Source organism: Camarhynchus parvulus, chromosome 4 (assembly GCF_901933205.1).
Source record: "Camarhynchus parvulus chromosome 4, STF_HiC, whole genome shotgun sequence".
NCBI classification, from domain to species: domain Eukaryota; kingdom Metazoa; phylum Chordata; class Aves; order Passeriformes; family Thraupidae; genus Camarhynchus; species Camarhynchus parvulus.
Genome location: NC_044574.1, coordinates 23435391 through 23450117, shown reverse-complemented (window position 1 = coordinate 23450117; position 14727 = coordinate 23435391). Strand labels below are relative to the sequence as shown.

At 37.0% G+C, this 14727-nt stretch overlaps 1 protein-coding gene across 3 annotated transcripts in view; it reads right to left on the bottom strand.

The window, feature by feature from the left end:
- Window positions 1–14727, bottom strand: part of N4BP2 (NEDD4 binding protein 2) — a 36025-nt gene that overhangs the window by 19042 nt on the left and 2256 nt on the right. Inside the window, exons 2-10 of one of the 3 annotated variants that reach the window (XM_030947264.1) lie at window positions 13329–14572; window positions 12633–12747; window positions 12179–12351; window positions 9225–9564; window positions 6183–7413; window positions 5213–5337; window positions 3963–4051; window positions 2379–2455; window positions 494–649 (exon numbers count right to left, since the gene is read on the bottom strand). In XM_030947264.1, the coding sequence (XP_030803124.1) occupies window positions 494–649; window positions 2379–2455; window positions 3963–4051; window positions 5213–5337; window positions 6183–7413; window positions 9225–9441 (1895 nt within the window). In that variant the 5' untranslated portion in view covers window positions 9442–9564; window positions 12179–12351; window positions 12633–12747; window positions 13329–14572. The remainder of the gene's footprint in view (window positions 1–493; window positions 650–2378; window positions 2456–3962; window positions 4052–5212; window positions 5338–6182; window positions 7414–9224; window positions 9565–12178; window positions 12352–12632; window positions 12748–13328; window positions 14573–14727) is intronic. The other 2 variants (XM_030947265.1, XM_030947263.1) reach the window with 2 other exon arrangements.

The following is a 14727-nucleotide window of genomic DNA, read 5'->3' as shown; positions in this document are numbered from 1 at the left end:
GTTTAAACCAAGTATACTGAAGAGCAAGTAAAACCTGTTACTACTGCACAGAGAATACAACTTCTACCACCAAGATATAATCTAATATCAACATACAAACTTGGAAATTGTCATTTGCTCTTATTTGGGACAACATTCTTATAAAAAACAATTTAGAGATTTTAAGTGCTTTTTATCTATAGCATACATCCAACAACACATTTCTAAGATAACAGCAAGTCAGGAAAGACTGGCTTCTTGAAAAGTAACACTGCCATAATGGGAGGCTTTCAAAAGCATTGGAAAGTTGACTAGATCCCTTGACTACTCATTTCTGACAATCCTGAAATTCTTAAAAATTAAAAATCTATGCAGGGATTTTTTGTGTTACTTAACTGGCTTTTTTAATGCATTCACCATTCGACATTATTACCCAGGTTTTGTTGCTAAGAAGCTAAAAGACTACATTTTTAGTCTTTTATTTGATGCTATAAAGCTAGTGAAAGAATCTAACCTCTGGCTTTCCTCCTGACAAGGATCTTCGCTCCAACCAGCAGCTTCTGATTTGTCTGGAACTGAAGAATCCAATATTGATCTCACAGTAAGGCAGCGTTCATACCGTTCCAACATTCTTTTAATCTTTTCTTTAGATACACCATGAATGTTTCTCCTATGAATTGAAAATAAACAAATATAAAGCCATTTCAAATTTCTGTATTACAATGACAAAGGAGAATAATTTAATAGATTTACAGTAAGACTAACCAAAGAATTCAGGGAGCCAGATGAAAAGCTGTGAGACAGCAATTCTTTCTGTATCAGCGCACTAAGGCATTGCAAACAGGGCACATCAGACAAATTGCTGCTCCACTTTTCTACCCCATCTGGTCTCCCTGTACTGCAGTTAGTTGGATGTTTTGCATAACACCAAAATCTAAAACTGTACTAATGATGCATCTTCCTCAAATAAGTTTCAGAAAACACACTATATCAGATCCTGACAGTGATGCAGGATACCAAACTGGGCACAGAAGACTTCTGAATTCAGTCTTCTTTCCTTGATTTTGCTAAACAAAGAACTCGTTGAGCCTCGAAGAAGACCTATTCACCTATTATTCTGGACACCCTTTGGCCAGAAATTTTCACTCACTCTGTTAAGCACCAATTAGCACTGTGTTCTGCTGCAGCGCCACCTAGAACAAGTGAATCTTGCCAAGGATAGTAAAAGAGAAATTGACAATACAGAAGAAAAAGTTTAACTTTTATTTTAAAAAGGAAAATAATCTACCTTACCTCACTTTAAAAGCAGCCAACCTTAAGCTAATCATGCAAATTCAGATGACAACAGATAGTATAAAATCAGAAAAGAACTTCTGTTGGAAGGGACCTCTGGAAGTCCCATACTTCAGTCTCCTACTCAGAGGAAGTACAGCTAGGTCAGGTTGTCCAGAGCTTTTTGGCTGATTTTGAATATCTGAAATGACTGAAAGTCTATAAACTCTATGGGCAAACTCTTTCAGTACCTAACCACCTTTAAAGTAAATGTTGGGCTTTTTTTAAATGTAGTCTAGAGTTCGAACTTGATGATGTTTGGTTTGTCCTATCCCTGCACAACTCTTTTTAGTCTTCTCTATAATGTTTCAAAAGGTAGCTGAAAACAACACAATTATTCTTCTTCAATTATCTCTGCTTAAGGCTGAATAAACTACTATTGCTCAGTTCCATATCACCTGCTTATTTGCTAAGAGTGCACTCTGTCCCCACATCCAAGTCATAAAAAGGACATTAAAGAGCTGCAGTCCCTCCCCAGAGGGACACAGGCCTTCACTTTGCTCACACAACATTTGAACCTGGCATCTAGCCAATTTTCTCATCATATTTTCTTATGTTTTATTATTCACTTACATAGGGTTTATGTCTTGCTGATTTCAGCCCTAAGTAATAGAGTGTCCTGCTAAAGAAGAGGTAAGCAACAATGATGATGCACGTAAGAGGTTTGTCCCTCTTAGGCCACGAGGTGCTGACTGCCCTAAATTCAATGACAGTAGAAACACTTCAACTAAAGCAACAGACCAGGATGCAAAAACAGACCCAACCTGACATAATTTTTGCAACCTCACTGACCCAAAGGAACAGCCACTATACCTTACATGCCAAGAACTCTAATAATGAAAACATCAGTGTCTATTGCTAATAGTACCTTTTGCATGTAACTGAAGTGACAGAAGATCTTATAATACATACATTGAAAATTCCACAAAATATCATTAAAAAGCTACTTATTATCACAAAAATTTTGACAGATACCTTGCTACTTCACTAGCCATTGTACTAAATGACATCTTTTTTAAAATCATAGCTTGTACTGTCCAGTATGTTATTTTCCTTTACATTCTTACCTTTCAAGTTCTTTTGGTTTAAACTTCCACCAAGTGTCTGGTTCTCGGAACATTACTTTGTATTTGAACTGCTGAGCCTGAATAAAGAGATATAATATAAAACAGAACATGCCACATCACCCATTTCTTATTTCTATGACAAAGCACACTATATGCATAGCTTGCATACCTATGGAATAAAATATTTGGAATAAACGTTTTTGTTCAGTGTTGCACTTCTGTTTATATAAACTGAGACTTTTAAAAAACCGTTTATGTATCTCTTACCATGAAATTAAATGTGTGCCAAGATGTGTCTTCTGAGACAACGCTGCAAAACATCATCTCTTTCCAGATACAGCATACACATTTCTACACAGCCTCTCCAAGACAGAGGAAACTGCACAGCTTACATTCAGAGCTGACCAGATGTGAACCAGCTCCAAAACAAGCAAATCAGTTATATTAGCACAGCTGTTGTGGACAGCCTTCCTGCCACATGGGAAACTTGACCAAACTGCAAGTAAATGGTTTCTATACAGTTCAGTCTCATCATGACAGAAAAGGAGCCTAAAGTCTATTCAGGAGAAACACTGCAAGTACTGTGCTGTTTCTCCCCATTCCTGTTTTCAGAAAAAATTCTTATCACTGTACCAAACACTGCACTTCTGTGAGAACTCTTGTTGCATCTTGATTTCAGCAAACAGCAAAATGAAAGACATAACTTCCAAAAGAACTGCTAATCTGATAGATGCTAATAAATGCAAGGATAATAAAATAAACATTTTATTAACAAAAATTATGTTTGTCAAAGTCTCACTGTTCATTAATCCATTAGCACATGCAGCGTATGTAAGGTACCTGCCCAAAAGCTGTCAATTATATGTACTACACTCTCTGCTGTGTTTCTGTAACAGGCAAGGAGAAATCCCAGACCTACATTATAATACTTTTTTGCACTCTATTATTTCAGTTAATCAGAACCAATTTGATAAAATAATGTTGTTCTAACTACCAACCAATATGGTTAACGATCAATTGCAAAATACACTCTAGACTCTAAAAGTGTTGATATCCATTTAAAAACTATTACGTGAAAAGGTGGGATCACTTCAACAAAAAGTATTAAGTAAATCTGCATAACTACAAGCAAGCTAGCAGTACTTGGTAACTCCAGCCTCCAACTGGTATCTGCCTCTATGTTAGATTTAGGATGGAACTGAGTTTTCAAGTTTTACAAAGCATGACACATCACTCATTCATTACTGTTGACTGCATTTCTAAAGCAGCTTCTAATTTTACTGATCATATAAAAGAGGAACAAAATCCAGTTTCTTCAACAACATTTGCTTTTGGCCCCAAGAACAAAGCACTTCACTTTGGCTTTTGGTAACTGGGCCAGGTTAATGCTCATATACCACATGACACTGAGTCATGCAACACAACATGACACTGAGCAATGAGTCCATGCAACACCGGTTTGTTTACTCCAGACTTCCTTGTGGAATAGAAGCTAGACTGTGAAAGACACTCCCATTTTAAAACATACGTTGTTGCCATGCTAGACAACAATCTCTTTTCACATTGGTCAATTGTAATACTAACCAAAGCAACATAAGGCTTCATCTCCCATGCTTGTATGTTTGTGTTGTCAATTATTATAGGAGAGATTCGCATTTCAAACGCTTCTTTGGCTGAAAAATACACATGTACAAAACAAGGTAATACAGTTAATTTCATTACAATAGGGTGAACATATTAATACTCATTCTCTAAGTTTGTTCTATTTTTATGTAGATAATCCATAATGATTAACCACTGTGTAAAGAACTCTTGCCATAGCTTGATCTGTTTCAAGGCCCTTTATTTCAGAAATCCCCCCTCACGTGTAAAACTACTGAGATATGGCATTAGCTTTTGAATTAATATATGTATGATAATCAAGGAATGAAAATGTAGATGTAAAATGCATCAAGATGACTAATCAATCAGTAAATTAAACTAAAAGAACTACATGATCACCTTAAAGTGGACTTCTTTGTTGCATACAAAATTCTTGGCTTTATAACAGTCTTAAGATTAGTCCACTCTGTAAACTGTATAAAATATGAAAAACCAAAAGAATTATTGTAATTTAAATACACATCAATGAAATGTATAGAACCACTAACTTTGAGACACAGCACCATGTTTCTGTAGGCATGTTACAACATGTCTGAACAATCACCGTTCTTGCTGAATCCACATTTATTACTTAATTTCTCCACTAGTAGAAATTTGACAGCAGAAAAGGGATCATGGTTCAAATTTAGCAAGTAAAAGCTTAAAAAGACTTGTTCTATGGTGAGTTTAGCACAGGTCACTGTCAAAAAAAACCCACCCAATTATGAAATGGGGAAAAAATAATTTATTCTGTCTTGCTCTTATAATTTAGTTTAAAATTGACAACAATTTTGTGTACAAGAGAAAAAAAAGATAACTAAGAGCAGGAAGATATCTGTGTATTATTTGTGTATTCATTACGTACTGCATACGTATATTATGGATCATCTCAGAAGAAAGAGTTCTGGGAGATGGTGTAGGTAACCACTCTAGAAAAGGGACACCACCCAAAATATATACCGTTATAAAATCTGAGGACAAAACATACTCTTGACAAAGACAGTGGCATTTCTAATTGCAAAACACACAATGAGCAGATGTCTTCTGAATTTGTGCTCATACTCTTTTTCCACACATATTAAAAAATACTTCTACAATGGGGTAAATGCTTGTCACATAACAAGCCAGGCAGATTTTTAGACAGCACACAAGCTCTGAACTATGAGCAAGCTAATCCCTTATTTATGTCTCACCTCTTTTCCTGTTCCACTCATGTGCCTCCCCTAAGCAATCAGGATCATAATGGTATTGTCCATGTTTGTAAAAGTAATCATCAGTACTAAGAATGATTCCACCTGGGTTATCCTCAAGCAAATTCCTGTGAAAGATCAAGAAATAAATAGCTTTTCCCCCCTTCTCCTCCCAAGCTGCAATGTCTACTACCATACATACTTTTTTTAAGACTCTCACACAAAACTAAAATTATTTGGAATGGAAGCAGCAAATGTAGGTAAGAGGAGGAAAAGAATCAACCTTCAAGCAAATATGATCTATAATAATTTCCCTCTCTTGTTTTTTCCAAAGGCTGAGGATTATCATGGGGAGAGAGCTGATACAGTTTCCCTACATGTCTCTCATTTCAAAACATCAAGGGAGGTATTTTTCCATCTACAGCTAGTGACATACTTTCACACTGACAAATATCCTATCTTAATTGCATCACATGTTTCAGGCGTCAGTCAAAAGGAGTCTTAGTTCAATCTAGGCTTTCAGAAAGTAACAAAAGGAATCAAAAATTCCCCCCAAGAAGCTTAACATATACTACTTATACAATAAAAGTTACACAGTGAAAGGGGAATTTCTGCCTGTAAAGAGCTGGCATATTTCTATCAGTGTTATTCGATGAAAACACTCCAAATAAACTGGGCCTGTAAGAATACAGCAGATCTAACACTACTGCAATGATGCTCTGCTGACAAACTCCTTTGCTCAGTGATAGAAGTTAAAGCTCATCATTCCTATTTCAATTTCCACTAGGAAAGGACCTGCAAGCAACTCTGCTTTCAGCAATTATTATTACCCACCACACTGCATGTACTGTGTAGCTTACAATTAGGGTTTACACATTACTAATTACAAGTGTCAGAAAACTGTCTCTGCCTATGCCAAATCCTGTACATGATAAAGCAATTTTTTTAGAAGCTCACAATATAAATGTTCTACCTTGCCAAATATGATTTTCCTGATCCTGGAACACCTCTGAGAAGAACAAGTACTTGACCTATTAGTTGCATCTTTTTTCTCATCATGTGACAAACACGTGGCTGCTGTGCTTGCGGGAGGTTCAATTTTGAGTTTCTATCTTGATTTCCCCATACCTTCAGAGAAGAGCTGCCATCCCAGGCATTTGAAACCACTGGGGAGGAAAGAAAAGGTCCTTTTTCCGAAGTTCTACAGTCAGAAATAGGTTTCCACTGCCCTGGACTGGCAGCCACAGGAATTACAAAACTGTGACTTCCACTGGATGGATAAAACACAGGAGCCATGAGATTCCAGTGCTGTTGAGATTGACCTGATGGTGTAGGAAAATTTAAGTTATAACCCTGCTGAATTTGCTGAGCATTTGCAGGTTTTTGTGTTTTGAAACTGGATCTTTCAGGAGAGATACACGCCTCTGGAAGAGAAGCACTCTGGTAGCTGCTAAAGGCAGTCACTGCATCTTCATGTTGTTCTAGGCACCTTGAATTAGGATCTCCAGAAACAGCTACTCCAAGTTCCATAGGTCTTTGGGAGGACCCACAAGAAGCAGCACTCACACTACTTTGATCCAAAACAGTATCTTGTGTCTGATCAGAATTTTCACACGGTATCTCTCCATTTGATAGTTCATATACTTCTGAAGCCACAGCATGTTGAACATGTATTTCCAATATATCAGAATCTTCCAGTATCTCTGCAAAACTGTCTGATGCAGATGGTGAGCTGGTCTGGATGCTCAGCTGACTCACTGGTGGCTGGGAACAGCAGCAGTTTTCTAAAACCTCATTATTTGTCTCTGCTTGCTCTGGAAAAAGTAGGACATTGCAAACCGAATCAGGTTTTTCCCACTCAGGAAATTTGGTAAAACCACCCTGTTCCAGAGGGTGCTCATGTACTATTTGGTCATTTGCAGAATTAGGCAATTCCTCACTCAAGCTGTAACTTTGAAAGGCATTTTCTAGTAGGGAATCCAGTTCTCCAGTCAGTTGCACACCAGGTGACAGGACCTTTTCTATTGCTGCTCCAGAATAACTATGTGCTGCAGTACCTTCCCCCATTCCTTCATTTGCAGCAGATCTTTGCTGATTAACAAGAGGTAATGATGATGCTGCTAAATCAAAACTCAAGGTTTTTGAGGATGCTACTCCTTTGGCATGGGTGGACAGCTCTAGAAGATGATCCATAGCATCTTCTACTGTTGGGTAAGATAAACAGAATAAAGCATGGTCAACTAAACAAACCCAAGCTGATGCACATGCAGTTTTTTATTTGAGGAAGCATTTATTCCAACTAAAGAAACAACCAAAAGACAGTTCAGCAATTCACCTTTAAACATAGCTTCTGAAATTCCCTTGACCCATTTCTCATTAGAAGTAAAGGCAGAATTCAATACAGATATACTGAAAAATAACAACCTAATAAACTTAAAAATTACTATGGAAATATGTCTAAAAATTACAAATTTTAACTGGAAAAAATCAGAGCTGGATGTTTAAATGGATACTTATTTCTAATCTATCTCATATAGCTCAAATAGTGTAAAATGAACAAAAAACTCTACAAAGGATGAAAGAGCTAGAAGTATGCAAAGTACATTCACTATGGCCCACTTTAAAATGTCCTATCTAATATACCCTGAAAAATCCAGTATCTGCATTAATTCTTTGTAAAGCCACTAAATTGAGTAGAGGGTACCAGTGATCAACATGAACAAAATGAAAAGCAGGCACAAGTATCATCTGAGCCCTAAAGCTAAGCTGCTGTTTTCCTGAAAGTGCAGCAAAAACTTTAAGCTCATTTAAGTATGACTCTGTCTGCACTCATTAAACAAAATCTTTGTCATCCTTCCAGCTTCTGTACTGTATGAAAACAACTTATTAGCACTCAAATATGCCAATGTTTCCATTTTTAAACTACTGTTTACAGTACAAGGCTATGAATTCTACATGTTTACTGCATTCTCCAATAAGCTTTAGATAAAACTGAATAAGATTCAACCTTTACCGTAATAAAGAGTTTGAAGCATGAATCAGTAATTCCATCAAATTTAATTTTTAAATGGACAACAATTATAACAGCACTCTCCCATTTGTTCTTAAGTTTTAAACTCTGTACAATTTAGGTAATAAAACCAGTCCTTTTAATGGTTACCTAGCTTTCATACATACAAAAAAATGTCCAAATCTGCTTTCTTTGCACATATTCTTACAATAATCTCAGTTAATCACATCTGATCATATGCATGCAAATTGATTAAATGCTCCATATGTGGCTGATTCCCCTGCACCTGATGCAGTACTTTTATCACAAGCAAATGACCTTGCATATAGAGGAATTTTAAAACCACAGAAGAATGGGAGGGACTGGGCATAAATATGAAAACAGTCTGTCAGGAGACTTGGGTATGTAGGTCAGCAGAATGTAGGGAAAGAAACCAGTTCCTGGCTTTAGTTCCAGCAAGGCCGCAGAGAACTAAACATGGCAAACAGAATTTGTCCTGCAGAAACTAATCCTCAGTGGACACGACAAGATGACAGTGCAAAATAAATGTAAAACAAAAGCTCAGTTCAAGTATTTAAGGAAAAGCAAATGCTTTCCAGGACCACATATGGCACACCATCAAAAAATTGTGATCTAGAACATCAAACACCCCTAGTACAGAAACAGCTTAAGCATTTTGCAGAATATGGCACAGAAACTAATTGGAAAAACCAGATTCTCCTCACAATTCCACCAGTGCCTGCTCTGTGTCACAGAACAATCCACTCCAAACAGTACCTCCATTTATGGAGCACACTGCTCCATTTATCAGGCTCACAGAAACACTGTTAAAATTGGAGAATCTTACATGGTTGTAAAATTTCAAAACATTATTACTCACCTACTTATAAAAAGTTAAACTCACAAATATGATTGCACCACCCACACCAACTTTTCTGGAGTTGCACCACTTAAGAGCTATCTGCACATGAAACAAAACTGTAATGGCAGCTGTATATTATTTACCTTTAAAGTCACATTCAGACAGAACCATATAAACCACACTAGGATCTAGGTCAGAAAACATCTCTGACATGTTGTTGAAGAGCTCTTCCTTATTGACACAACGCATTGCTTGTGCCACTAAGTGGCTTGGGTCCCCCTGGGATACAGCAACAGCAGTTCTGTCAGAATTGCCATTCCTCTGAGAAGGACTCCCACCAGTTTTCCTCTTCCGTGGCATTTTGTTTTCTAATACCCAGCGTGCTTTTTGTTCTGGTTTGTTCACACAGGGCTGACAGCACCAAGCTTAAAAATCACAAAAAAAGCTCTCCTAACTGGGATAGACTGAACAGAAGTTGCAGACCTGGAATTTAAAAAAAAAAACCAGAAAAACTTTAATAAAATACATAATCACATTTCCATGTCTTCTATTAAAGTAGCTAAAAGATTAAAAATATACATAAGCATACAGGAAAGCATTTTCTAGATGTCTGCCTTTTTTCTTTTCAAATGGCTGACAGCTAGAGCAGCCTTATTTTCCAGTTAACTAGACACGCAATCTGCATCTGGAAGAAAGAAAAAATAGAATGTAGCTTAAAAGAGAAATCCAGAAAAGTAAAGTTTGCAATGCCAGGCGGACAGTTCACAAATACTCCTCTGCTACTGAGGATCAGTTAACATTATGGAACATCTACATTCAGTTAACATTCAGAAACTACTCCTCTTATGAAAGTACTGGAAGATGTAACATGTTATCAAATCTTTCAAGTCTTTCTTGACTTGCCCCCACCCATAACATTTTAAGAAAGAACAGGAATTCTTCAGCGTTCAAACACCGGCAGAGAGGTTGGGGAGTCTGCAACCCCACCATATTCTCAAAACCTGACCAAACAGCCCTGCTTGAACCAGGCTGTTTCAGGGCTTGGGTAACGTGCTTTAGGCACTCCTGCTTAATGTGATTACTGGGTTGAACCAAGTGATATCCAGAAGTGCCTCAGCCTGGATGGAGTTTTTTTTAATTTTTAAAAACACTTTACAACTGTATAAACCATAAAGCAAGAAGAGGCTTCTGTCCACCCCCTACACTTCTGCCATGAAGCCTTTGAACACATCTAGTTACATTACAGCATCTGTAATAACTGCAATTACTGCATTAATCTTGTATAGAAAAGGAAAGCATTTATTAATAGAAATGCAAGCACGAAGTACAGCATGGTCTCCTCTTCTTATTTATATCAGTATCAAAGCTCTGTTGAGTTCTTGTGATGATCATAATAAACTAATTTATATTTTTTAAAAATAATTATTCAGAAGCAAACCTTAGTAAGGCTCAGAAATCTGAAATTACAGCAAAGACTCACTATTTACCAATAACAATTACTGAGTAGGCCATAAAATACCTGTTTTTATATAAAACAGGTATTTTGCCAGCGATGACCAATCAATTCAACATGTGCAGATAAACAGACGGCAGCACTTCCATTTTCACTTAGTCCTTCCCTCCCTGGATCACTGGCACACAAATGACAATGCCAAATTAGTGCCAGATTCAAACAGCACTGATCCATTATCCTCTATCAATCTCTTCCAACAACCAAGAGATTGAACATTTAGCAGAATGTTGACTGTTATGTTCTCAAGTCATAGAAAGTTATGAAAGCAAAACAGACAACTCTAGGACTCCAGGAGTTTCTATTATGTCTATATGGACTTTAGACAGACAAACCAGACGGATGTCTGAAACAATAACAAGGTCAAGGAAGTCTGAAATGCAGGACAAGGAAAACAATACACAGGAAAAGGAAGAAGCAGACTTCCAAAAATAAAGGAGAAACCATAGAAAATACTAGTTGTATTAATTGGCCAGACTGAGCTGGGACAACTGCAGCTGGTTTTTTCATCACACTTTTTTTGGTTCACCTCTCTGATTAGCCATCCTTACACCATTCTTCACTGTCATGAAGAAGTATTCAACAATCACAAAAAAAGTTACAGCAGCCTTGTTTTTCAAACTTCTGTATCTAACTGATTAATCCTCTAGCCAGTAGAAAAGGTTGTCCTAACTTAAACAATGTTGCCCGTGCTAAAAAATGTGATTGTTCCTCAGTCAAAGAGGTTCACTGACAAAGGAAAGATCCTGCAAGGGAGAAAGTTATTCATGCACCTTGACATTACTGTGCAGCAACAGACTTTAAACAGAACACTTCAAGTGTTGCCAGTGTTTGAATACAGCTCTTTTATAATGATCAATCCTGTAAGGACATGCTGCTGAAAAACATACTCTGACTGCAATTCCTATTACACATAACATCTGAAGTACAGGAAAAGAAGCAAACAAGGAGTATTCAAGGGCAGGCAGAACACATGGAATAGAGGAAGAAAAATACTAAACTACTTTTTGAATCAAAAAGATTGCATTAGGAAACCATCAGCAGTAAAGAAAGCATTTTGAGGCCATTACAAGGCCTTATTTTTAAGCAAACAGATCAGAGAAGTATTCTAACTACTACTGAAGGTTTACTAAAAGCATTAAGCAGCTTTGAGAAACTTCTGGTTTAAATGTGACCAAGTTCAAATGGCAAATAATTTATCAGTATTACTTCTCTTCATTTTTAAGGACAGAGGAAGTCTGTCTCCTTGACACAAGGCAAGAGTCAAACAATATGAACAAAGCTGCCCAATTTGTATATATTTTTAAATTTCTCTGAATACTTTAAGGTAGTTAACTCCATACATATAAAAGAGATTGGTTTGGTTTTGGTTGGGTGGTGGTGACAGCTTTTTAGTCTGCCTTACTTTTGGGGTTTTTTAATAATTTCTTAATTTCAAACTATATAAAATATTTATCATGCAATGTCCATGTGAACCTTCTGGCTTTTTAAAAAAAACAAACACATGCACATATATACTTACAAGCGGGGACTGGAAAAAAATTCCTATTTGTAATACATATAAAATAGCAATGGCACAGGACTTACATCTTTAGCTTCACTGAGTTGCCCCATAGTGGCTCCTTTCTCATCTTTCCAAAACCACCACTGATGGCACATTTAATAAAGATCTGCTGTTAAAAACTATAATGCACTCTTCTGTCAGGAAACCATACTTTCTAATATATAAATCAGATGTCAGCAGAAGTGGCTGCTTCCTCCTGACAAAGGAATAATCAGAATACAAATTAAGATTTGTACTTTGCTCACTTTAAGCAGTTTTAACACTGAGCAATAGGTTTGAGTAGATTACGCACAGCTAATATCTTAAATAAGTACCCAACAGTTCAAGCTGAGCTCAACTGTAAGTTTTCCTAAGGATAAGAACAGATACCCAATTTCAGTTTTTAGATGACTTCTTATTTTTAAAAAGCTGACTTACATCAGATAATGAAATAACATAGCAGAAGAATTAGCTAGAAATAAATGTAAGTTTCCTCACTTGCCATTCCACTTGGTTCTTCGCCATAGTTCTTAACCATCTTGAAAAGGTTTACATATCCATGCTGGTGAAGACTAGATTCATTCCACCATGTGGGAAATTAGGCAAGTAAAATCTGGCACATTAAAATAAGATTATGTTACTTACACAGCTTATTTGTAAAGTCTTAGTAATGCTAAAGAACTGCACTTGGGTTCATCAAAGCGTCTGCCAACTCCTAATCCATTGTGTACGTACCAAAGATGTTAGGTCTACTCAAAGTCTGACAATTCCAGTTTACATATTAGCCTAGAGCTTACTCCTCACAAGTCTTGTGCTTCCAAACAAACTTTAAAAAAACCCAATCAGCAATAAAACCACCAAACAAAATAAAATAAAGAATAAACACCAACAACAAAAGCCCAAACACACAAAAAACCACCAAAACCAAACTGAACATGTACACCTAAATTAAGTAAACAATTAGAAATAACTATTCTGTCCCATTCCTAACATGACAAGTTGATGGCCTAAATACTCTTCACAAGAAATGGAGATACCCATCTCACATTTTACATCTAACTCCATTCCACTGCTCCAAAGAATTAAAAACTGCTATCAAAACACACAAACTTGTGTGTTCACTTAAGCACAAACTTGATGAGAATCCAAATTTACAAAACAAAGGACATGTTGCAGACATAGAAAGTTATTCACCTCAACAAAGTGGCTTCAGAAAGACCATACCAGGAAAAGCTGAAAAGCCATTCAATTATTTTACAGAACATCCTTTCAACAAAGGTAATTTCCACATTTGTTCATTTGCACTTTGAGGTTTCCTGAGTGGAGAAAAACTATTAAGTATTTAAATACAAGTACAAGAGGAAAAGCAGCCAATGAAATCAAACTGACAGCAATTCATTTTGCTTTCTAGTATTTATAAAATAAGATGATTTTCTGTTTTGGACAAAAGCCACCCCTCTAAAAACCAGAAGGTAAAAAGGAAAGAAAAAACCAGGAAATGCCTTCCAGCAGATTTTTCTCAGTGAGTGTAGGAGTAGCAAAGATGGTTTGGGAGTCTTTTGCTGTCTTCCATTTCTGCCAGCAGTCAGCAAGGGAATAGGTCACTTCATTATTGAATGTGAAAATCCATACCCAGCTCAAGACAGTGCTTCTGGAAACACTTCAAGGATCTGTTCTGCTCTCTCCTTCTTCCACTCTGTGTTATTCCTACTGGTTGTTCCAAGGTCCTGTTCCACAGTTTTAACAAAGGTCCTCTTTTGTCATATCAAGTTCTGTCAAAGTGCAATACACCGACAAATAGGTCTAATTCCTAACTAACTTACACACACCTGCTTTATGCAATCTGTTCTGCTAGGATCTTTTTCCACTTCTGTGATTTTTAAGTCTGTCCCAGGTCAGACAGATTCTTTTGAAGCTGCTGCAAAATAAGTATTCCTTTGAGAAAAAACAAAAGCTTCATCCAACTACACACAAAGTTCAAGAGTACAAAACCAGCACAAACTCATCTGAAGTAGATGCTTATGAAGCAAACACAGCCTGCAGGAAGAACAGAGCCATGTTTCCTAGGAAGGACTCAAAAACTCTTCTGAACATGCCATGTCATGAGAAGTCAACCTGCAGTGGAAGTCACCAAATGTTTCACAGGGGACAGAAGCTGTGGAACCCCACATTGTGCAGTTTCCTTTCAAGACACAAAGCTGCTCTTGCTGGAGCCCTTCCATGGAGCTCCCAGAAAGGGACAGTCAAATCTGCAGGATGTACATGATTAAAGCAGTGATGTAGGAGGAGGAAAGCCATCAGTGAGTGTGTTCTTCACCACCAGGCCTGCTTGAAAGGAACTTCCTTTTGCTGTGTGTTGAAGGACAAAACTTGGATTTGGGCAAAAAAATGCAAGTGGCCCTGGTATTATGAAGAGTGCAGATATGCAGCATGACAAACTAAAAAAAAACAAAAACAACCAGTTATTCTCCTTGTTTAGGAGGAGAAGGTTGTTGCTTGGGGTTTTTTTTGGTTTTGAGTTTGTGGAGTTTTTTTCAGAAAATAGTAAAGAGTATCTGCAAAATGTCTTTCCACTTCTGGGGACATTTAGAGA